The sequence below is a fragment of the Acanthopagrus latus genome, chromosome 7 (genome assembly GCF_904848185.1).
Source record: "Acanthopagrus latus isolate v.2019 chromosome 7, fAcaLat1.1, whole genome shotgun sequence".
NCBI classification, from domain to species: Eukaryota; Metazoa; Chordata; class Actinopteri; order Spariformes; family Sparidae; genus Acanthopagrus; species Acanthopagrus latus.
The window spans coordinates 16,926,080-16,935,153 of NC_051045.1; the positions used below are offsets into that span (position 1 = coordinate 16,926,080).

Here is a 9,074-nt window from a genome sequence, read left to right on the forward strand (position 1 = left end):
TGCACACAATACATGCCACCTTCAAATCAACTGAAAGAAATACAATATAGAGTATAAGTTAATGCAGCTGAACTGAACTGTTACCAAATTAATCCAACTGTAGTATAGTTACCTAATTTTGTTTAAGCACAATTGCGAAAGTATACACAGTTTGCTTGAAAGTACATCATAAACAGAAAAATTACAGTAAAATGATTTAGTAACTTACAAATCACAATTTTTTCATTTTTTATTTGTTTTAAACTTTGCCTATGGCCTAGTCCACACGTACACAAGTATTTTTTGGAAACAGGGTTTTAAAAACATTCTATCCATTTCAGGAATTATCTCTGTCCAGTCTAACAGAAAATGACAATGCACACGTCATGGTCATTTACGTGCAGTGGGCATATGCATTCTGTTGAAAACAGGAAGCAGATGGTACACTCTGGTCGGTTGCCTGGTTCCATAAAAATACACTGACAGAAGCGGGAAAACGTGACAGCTTTTCACAGAATCGTCTTGGATAACTTTGTCAGCAAAACATTGTAAGCAGCCATTTTTGTCTCTTTTCCATTAATGTATTTTCAATGTCTGTGTCTTTTTTTTTTTTTTTAAAAGTTAAATACAACATCCATTCCAACATACAAACTCAAATACAATATCACAACACTCCAATTCACTTTGCCAATAATGCTACAAACATTGTCATCTCAGTTTCTGCCTGTCCAGATGTAAACACCAAAAATCAAGTTTCTGACTATCCCCACCCTGGAAGGAGTTTTCCAAAACAACCTACCAGTCACCTTATCACAGTTCATGTGTGTACGAAACGCTAAGATGAATAATAAGAGGTTTTGTTTTGAAATATACCACGGTACGTGTGGACAGGACCTTAATTGCTGAGCATAGACATCTGCACAAAATGATCGATTAACTTTAAGAATTAATCAGATATCAGTAATTCCAGATGTTGATCTGTGGAAATCCAGCAGAATAGGAAGTGATGGAACGGGTCGTTAGTAGCGACCATTGTACAGATTTGAAGGTTCACCTGCGAGCTGTAGGAAACAGGATGAAACGTTACTGATGTGCAAAAGTTTTTATGTGTGCATGTGTTCGTATATATATCGCGGCACATTACTTACTGCAATGGTTGACTTAATGGCCTGAAGCTGGAAGAAGACCTTTCCTCCCTCTTCTGGACACACAGTCCTTATCTCATCCTTGGTCATCCCCAGAAGCAGTTTACCAGTCAGCACCCCGAGGCTGTTCACAGTGCTGCAACACGAAGTGGCACAAAACAAATTCAACATGCATTACAAGTCTTATTTACATCGTAGTGTTCCCACGTCCTCTGTGTGTATTGTCGCTCACATTCTGGAGAAACCTTTGTATTCCAGCCAGGCTTTGACTTGTGCTGCTGTGGAGCTCATGTCCAGACTAATTGAACCCCGACTGTCCCACTGTGAGGGAGAGTGAAGAGGATAAAATGTCACATGTCAAATCTGTTAAATGCTCACACAGTAGAGCTTTGTGTCGCTTTGCTCACCGGTGCGTCTTCCATGGGCCCGTTGCTACTCACTGGCTCCAGAACATTCTGAGGAACGTTACCCTCCTGGCCACGGGTGTTGCGAACAAGCCACCATTGTTTGGATTTTTGAATCACCTGTGGAAAGGCCAAAGAGCCGAACACCTCAAACACCTGAATGTAAATACTGACAGTAATGACGGCTATGACTGTGACTGATAAATACACAAACAGATCAGGGCATGCTGTCAGTTTGTCCTCTCACCTGAACCACTTCACCCTTCATTACGCTCAGCTCTCGGTTGTTCCTGGCCATAAAGTCGTACATGACGCGCATGTTCAGAGGTGGCTCTCTCGGTCTGAAATGGCAGCCAACACACTTTATAACAGGATTGCATTTTACAAGTGGGCACATAAAGCCATATTTACTGCAGTGTAGAAACACCTACTGCATTGGTGATGCTGATGAACCCCATGGACCATTGTTCATAGGCTATAAAAGGAGTTAAATGCAACATGATTAAATGGATACAAGACTGATGAGGGTTTCACTGGTTAGTTGTGTCATTGGGCCTCATCGAACACTCAGCTAATGAATGATGATAAAATAATAGTGTTAATTAATTAACAGCTAAATATGTGGCCATGACAGGTACCAAAAAACTGTGTTAAATGTGAGGGTGTCAGTGTGTTTCTACCGCTTCAGGTTGCCGTTGGCCAGGTGGGAAGCGCTGACTGTTGTTCCTGCTAATTGGACCATTTCCAAAAGGAGGCGGGGAAGGCATGTCCCTGACAGCAGGTGGCTGCCAGCCATTGTAAAACTCTGGGATGTAAGGTGGAACTTCATCTGGCCATCGAGACCTGTGAGGTGATTGGAGGGCAGAAAACAGTCAGCGAGTTTTGAAAAAAAAAAAAAAAAGTAATGCAAAAGTACACAGCGGACTAAAAGACAAAGTGATATTTATTTCTTTATTGATCATGCAGCAGGTGTAGATGCTAAATAAATACTGTGAAAACATCAAAACACTCCAACAAAGATCTGCACAAAACTCAAACTGAAAACTCCGTGACATTGTGATGTCAGGACCCTAAACCATGTCTCCAGCACAGCTGTGGTTGTAAAAACACCAATGGTGTTGATGTGGAAATGCACTTGGCGGTGCCTGCTCTGGCCTGTGAGAGCTGACCAATCAGAGCAGACTGGGCTTTTTGGGAGGGGGTCTTTAAAGAACTGTGAACTAATACAAGAGCATTCAGACAGAGAGTGAATGGAGGTGCTGCATCAATGGACAGTATGAGAAGAATACTGCAATTTGTGAAAAACAAACATTTTCCCGTGGACACTAAAGAAAAAAGAAGTATGACCCTGGGAATGAGGGGACCAGTGTCAAGTAAAATTTACCATCTTAAAACTGAAATAACATCAGATCCCAAATACAACTCCTCTTTATCAAGTCTTCCATAGAACATAGAGGCAGCATTATCCCTGACCTGTTAAGGTATCAGCAAACACACACACACTCTGCCCCCAGTTAGGGCGTGTCCAGGCAGGTATAGGAGCACTTGTTGCACTTGTCAGGCAACAAGCTATAAATACATAGACTTATGTAAGGGTGTGGCCAGTTATGAAGGCAGCTCTACCTGGGGACGTTCCAGCTGTCTCCTAGAGACCGCCACAGGTTGTCCTCCTCTGGGTCGACAACCTGGCTGAGCAGCCGCAAGGTCGCCACTGTCAGCAGGGGAGATACCACAGTGGGAGGCACATCTGCAGGATACCGAGGCAATAACTGTACAGAAATGGAGGAAGTAAGTATTAACTGTTCACAGTGAAGTAAAGAAAAATATGAGTCAAGCAGAAGTTTAGAAGAGCTCACCATCCCCAAACTAGAGAAGAAGATGTGGATATAGTCGGGAGCAGTGGGGCTGTTCAGTACCCCCTCCAGCTGGCCCTGAAATATAAAGAGGTTTCTGTCACACTCCACTGCTTTCTGCTGCAATCACATGTCAAAAGCAACACAATAGAGTGTTTCCATAGGCCTGTAATCCCATGGAGCCGAGGTGTCTTTTTAAAAGCCTAAAGAAATTTGGGCTTGGTAAGAACTTTATATAATTGGTGTAGCTACCTGTTCTTCCCCCTCAGTGAAGACTAGACAGGGCTGAGCCTGAGTCCACTCTTATTTGCTTTTGCCATCAAGCCCCTCGCCAACTGCACTTCACAATCAGCCTCACATCACGGGTATTTTCAGGAAGGGAGTGAAGAGTTAATCTTTATGCAGATGATCCTCTCTTTTATACATCCAATTTCTCAGTATCTCTCCTCACTGCTCAAACTATCTTTTTTTATCTCATTTGGTGATGTATCTAGCTGGGAATTGAACATAAATACATATGCTTTAATTATATAAAAAGTCACATTGAGATCATGATCTCATTTATAAGTGAGACCTATGTACAGAATAAAATAAGATCAAACTGAATAAAATAAAATGTTTAGAAAATGGTAATTGAAGCGGGGATGACAAAGAAAAATAATAATCAAACTGGATTTAAATATACATCTATGTAGACATCTGCATGACAAATGCATTCTAAAATATCCTTGGTGTGTATAAAATGGTCCTATTCAACATCAGCTCCAGTAATCGAAATATATATTTTTCCTCCATCTTGCACTCTGTTTTTCGCCCGACCTAGGTAAAATAATTTTAAGACCTAAGTAGTGGTCCCTCTCTGTGTCTTTCCAACAGTTATCTTAAAACCTAAACAACACTTCTTCAGGTATCTACAGATTTTGTCAGTTTTGTTAGGAGTAGATCCCTCAGTTTCCTATCCTCCCAGTGATTCACCACTGGACGCATTCCTCAAGGCAGACCTGCTCTGAAAAGTCATTCATTTTCAGATTCATTCCCTATGTTTCCTCCTTAGATTCAATTTAATCAGTTTCTAATGAAGGTTTCTAAGAAACCTTGGGAGGATGTGCTAGATACATTCGCAAGTCTGTGCAAAACTTGGATTGATGCAGCGTTAGGCCCTCTACATGTTGACCCAATGTGTAACACATACCATCAAACACCAGCTAGTCATGTACCTGTGTCTCTGATCTTGTCCTGCTATTATTTATTTATTTTGTTTACATTTGATTGAATTCATTGTATGACCTGGTCCTGGCAATCTATGGAAAAGATTTAAGAGAAGTATTTACCAGCAGATTGAATCCATATTTGATTTTCTGAAGACAGGAGACATACTCCTCTATGGGTGGCAGAGCTGGTGCAACAGGAGAACATGGTGATCAGGCACAAACAGACATGTGTTAGCTCTATGTCAGTACCTATAGGAGGTCAGTCTTCCATTGATTAGTTGTGCACATGGACAGATCAACTGTTAATGGGGATATTACCATTTTTCTTGGACTTTTTCTTCTTCAACCCTTTTTTCTTACTGCTCTTGTCCCCTTCCAGAGAAGGTGCGTTAACCGCGGCAGCAACTTTGGACATGAAGATCTCCATATCTTCTAGAACATGGTTTAAAATTTCCTGTGAAAAAATCAAAACACATTCAGCTGACTGTAGAAGCGTTCATGTTTGAGCATGTTTTCCTTGAGATGATTAGCTCTATGATGATTTATAGCTGATATAATTCACTATCTATAACTAACAGTTGAATTGCAGTACTGACCGTGTTCCTCTGTGCCTCTGTTTGTTCAAATAGAAGAGGGGGCTCAGGGCTGCTCTGCAATTCACGAGGATCAGGATGGAGCGTCCTCAGATCAGGGGTGTAGACCCGTGGAGGCGTCAGATGTCCTTCAACAAAATGAATCGTAAATATCATCTTGACGTCATTTCAGGAGAATGTAGACTCTGTATAAAGCACACTGTATAGGGTTGACGTCTGGGCCCATCTTATTTGCACAAAACGCATCGGAAAGCACTTAAGATTTTTGGGGAAATTAACCATGTACTTCAGATCAAGCTGTACCTGGTTCTCTCCACTGTGGGGGCGGGTGGTCTGGCAATGGTGGGGGTCTCTCTTGCTGCACAGGGTGAGGGGCAGGCTGCCGGAAACTTCCCAGAGGTTTTAGCCCAACAATGTTCTCAAGATTAATCCTGAGAACAATCGAAGACGGACAGACTCAGATCAAAGTCAGTCAGTTTTATTAAGTGTGTGTATACTGCAAGGAATGCTGCTCTCAATACGGTTAGACAGGAAGAGACATAATAAGTACAAAGAGGGACAGCGAAAAATAGTCCGGATTATTATGGCCACAAGTATGTGAAAAAAATAGGTATGTATACATATACACACACACGCACACACACACACACACACACACACACACACACACACATACATATATACACATATACATACATGAATCATCCTGCTCAAATGTGGTTTGTGTGCTTTCTCATTAATGACACAAAATACAACCTTGTACCTCATGTCAGACTGCTCTCTGCGTGGTTCCATACCCCCACCTTCATTTTGGACCACCTTATCCAGATCAGATTTGATGATCTCCGCCTGGTAAAACAGACCTGCTTTAAGTCAAACTCCTACGTGGCAGCAGCAAAAACAGCTCATTATGAAGTAGAGATGATGGTCTCAGAGATATCACATCCCAGCATGACTTTCAAAAGTCAAAGTTCTGGCAACATGTGACTCACCCCGGTCTCCTCACACTGGAACATGAAGACCTGAGGAAAGCGCTTGTTGCGTTCCTGCACAGATACCGTCAGCAGAGAGTCGTAGGCGCAGCTATCGAGCACAGCTGAGACCTTAAGGATGCCGCTCACAGGCAGCAACTCCAGCTCTGCCTATTAGAGGAAGAGAGAGAAATCTAAGTTTGTAATTATTTTGAAATGTGATGTTTCACAACACCCTGAGAAACACTGTCAATGTCATTATTTGTTTCTCAAAGTCATTAAGGGGACAACTTGTCATTATTTCGAGAAAGTTTCTCATGATGAGAGACAGGATTCCATATCGCCCATTTGTTTTGGGTTTTTTTTTCTATTCACGGCTGCTCTTCTTGATAAGGGCTCAGTCCCCTTGATTCCAATTACAAGGGAAATCTCAGTGAAACAGTTTGAAATCATGTTTTAGACAATAATGTTTTTATAACTCTTTTGCAATATTTGGTAAACAGGAACAAATCCCTGCTGCCAGGCCCCAAAACCTAGTGGTAAGCTTCCCCTTGAGAGCAAAGGCTGTCAGCTACTGACCTTTGTCTCAATGTCACTGAGGACAACATATCCTCTCTGAACCTCCATGATCATGTCCTGGGGCCACAGACGACCTTTGGCATCTAGCCTCTTGAGCTTGGCCAAGCAGTCATCCACCGTCTTCAGCTCCTGGCCATCCAGCTCACAGGTGAACAGGTGCTGTGTGGAGTCAATGTGGAGGGTCATGGATGAGGACAGCTAAACGGTTGTAACTACTAGTCATGTGTAAGTCTCCATGCTGGTGCAGATCCTGTTTACCTCCACTCTGACGTGAAAGCTGTCTGACTGTTTGTTCAGCGTTTCGGAGTACTCCTTTCTCTGCACTGATGAAAAATGTGTGGTTTAGAAAAAATAAAGATGCTCAACAAAAACGAAATTAGATAAGAGGAGATATTTTGTCTGAACATACTGTATATTGATTTCCCACTGGGTCTGAACATGCCGTTTCTCTGCAGCGGAGCTTCCCTGAGGTCATCTTGTGGGTAAGGCCGCCTCTGCAGATGGACGTCCTCCTGTGAGAAACCCCTGACGCAGAGAAAAGGAAACTTATTATCAGGGAGGAGAAGTGGACTGTCCCCAGCCTTACAACCTCACGGGTTAATAAAACCATCATCGTCACCGGTGCAGTGATTTCAAGATAAACCATTTACAGCCGCACTGTTGCCACAACACAGTTGAGTTTTATCAGAAAAAGGTATGAACGGATGTGATGAGATCTGAAATTAGTGCAAACTTTAAAGGAGCATTAAGAGAAACCCCAGGTTGTCAAATACCAACGCTGATAGCCTGTGTTTACATTTTCACAGGCAAAGTTACAGTGAGCAGTACAACAGCCACTTAAAAATCATTTTATATTTGACAATATATGTTGTGTTTTTGATGGTTGAAAGACTACCACTTTTGTCCTTAGGGACCTACAAAATCAACAAAATATCAATGTTATCAGCAGTGGTTTTAACTTTTAACTCAAATGAATGAAAGCGACGTGTAAAATTAAAATTAAAGTGTTACCGACCCTGGGGAATAAGAGAAAGGTCTCGACTGTCCAAACATTTTCAAAAGACGTCTGTCACCGAGTTAAAAATCCAAAAGTTGAGATGAGCAGGAATCACTCCAGTCCAACCTGTAAGAAAAGTTTGCTCTATGACGACAATCTACAACAGGAGTCGACAAAACTACACCGGTTTCATAATAAACCAGGACAAGTGGTTGTAAACACTTTTCCTCCACCTCTCTTATTCAGGATATTTAAAGATTTTAAGTTTAAAGTGAGATTATTCAACTGTTTAAGGATGAAAAAACACATTTCTTCTTTTACAAACCTTTTTCAGTTTCCACACACTCGAAGGGTTTTACTGTGGCAGCCCCACCTGTAGTGGTGTGACCAGTGCTTTAGCATGGCTAATCTGAGCTAGTGTTGGAGAATGTAAGATTAGATGTTGTTTTGTATCTTAAATTGTTCAATTGCCACTATTTTGTGATCGTTACCTGTAGCTAGTTGTGATTCGGCAAAAGTTATGTGGATTTGCTTTAAAACTACGCTTCCGTGTGAGAGGAAGCAATAATAGAAAGGGAAATACCCAGTCAGTTACGTAAACAGTTATAAGTTAAAGTAGTTAAATGATTGATCTGTGTCTTGAAGCAGCTGTTCTGATTCAATGACATGTAACACGTCACAAAGTACATAAGACTGATTTTCAGCTATTTTGAACTAGAATTTAACATATCTGGACTGAACGGAGGCTGTAAAATGAGCCTCCCAGGAAACAACCCACTTTCTACAAGAGCAAACACACGTCCCTTTCTAAACAGGATGCAACGCCAACACCGTTCAATAAAACCTTCATCACGTTTATGTAAATCTTGTATTACCCGTCAATGTCAGCTCTGCTCCGCTGTCATCGCTCTCTTCTTTAAAACTAGATTCTCAGAAGAAGGCACCTGTTCCTCGCACAGCAAACCAAAGAATATTCCTTGCCTTCCTGCTTGAAGGCACCAGGATCAAAGTGCAACGACTTGACGCGAATGACTAATCAGGAGGGTTGGCCCGATTTGTGATATTGGAGGTATAGAGGAAGGCAGCAAATCTGTGGCTCCTTATGAGTCCAAAGGTTTACAAATGAGTGTCAGTATCTGTTTCAGAGAGCTCACAGGTCTAAAGTCCCCCCTGCAAAAAAGCTCTAGAGTTATTATCAAGCTTAGTGTAATGTGTAATCTATCGGAGCCATAAAACTGGGATGCTAAGGGTCCAAATATTCACACTAAATGTCAAGGAGAAAATGAACAAGAGGTCAAAACAAAAATGTTGAAAGAAAGAAAAAAACATTGCTTAAGGTGGA

The 9,074-nt window shown here is 41.6% G+C and overlaps 1 protein-coding gene across 2 annotated transcripts; it reads right to left on the bottom strand.

Annotated features, from left to right (window-relative positions):
* Positions 1-195: 195 nt before the first annotated feature.
* eps8l3b (EPS8-like 3b) lies at positions 196-8,765 on the bottom strand. 2 transcript variants are annotated; one of them, XM_037103859.1, is made up of 20 exons: positions 8,608-8,765; positions 7,751-7,858; positions 7,145-7,260; positions 6,994-7,058; positions 6,736-6,894; positions 6,178-6,327; positions 5,949-6,034; positions 5,489-5,616; positions 5,189-5,313; positions 4,911-5,046; positions 4,713-4,777; positions 3,385-3,459; positions 3,152-3,297; positions 2,209-2,371; positions 1,960-2,003; positions 1,776-1,869; positions 1,532-1,648; positions 1,357-1,445; positions 1,128-1,260; positions 196-1,040 (listed from the first exon to the last, which is right to left on the bottom strand). In XM_037103859.1, the coding sequence occupies exons 2-20, from the start codon at positions 7,786-7,788 to the stop codon at positions 999-1,001; spliced, it is 1,971 nt and encodes a 656-aa protein (XP_036959754.1). In that variant the 5' UTR covers positions 7,789-7,858; positions 8,608-8,765; the 3' UTR covers positions 196-998. The 2 variants fall into 2 exon arrangements, with proteins under 2 accessions (XP_036959754.1, XP_036959755.1); XM_037103860.1 differs by lacking the exon at positions 8,608-8,765 and adding an exon at positions 8,536-8,554.
* Between the last annotated feature and the right edge of the window lie 309 nt (positions 8,766-9,074).

What these genes read in the sequence shown, in the direction of transcription:
- eps8l3b (XM_037103859.1), bottom strand. Translation starts at nt 7,788, where the DNA reads ATGTTTGGACAGTCGAGACCTTTCTCTTATTCCCCAGG. An exon ending in AATATGGATTCAATCTGCTG is followed by an intron (nt 3,460 to 4,712) that starts GTAAATACTTCT and finishes TTTATATTTCAG; the next exon opens with GGCCAGCTGGAGGGGGTACT. An exon ending in TGAAGGGTGAAGTGGTTCAG is followed by an intron (nt 1,649 to 1,775) that starts GTGAGAGGACAA and finishes GCCTTTCCACAG; the next exon opens with GTGATTCAAAAATCCAAACA.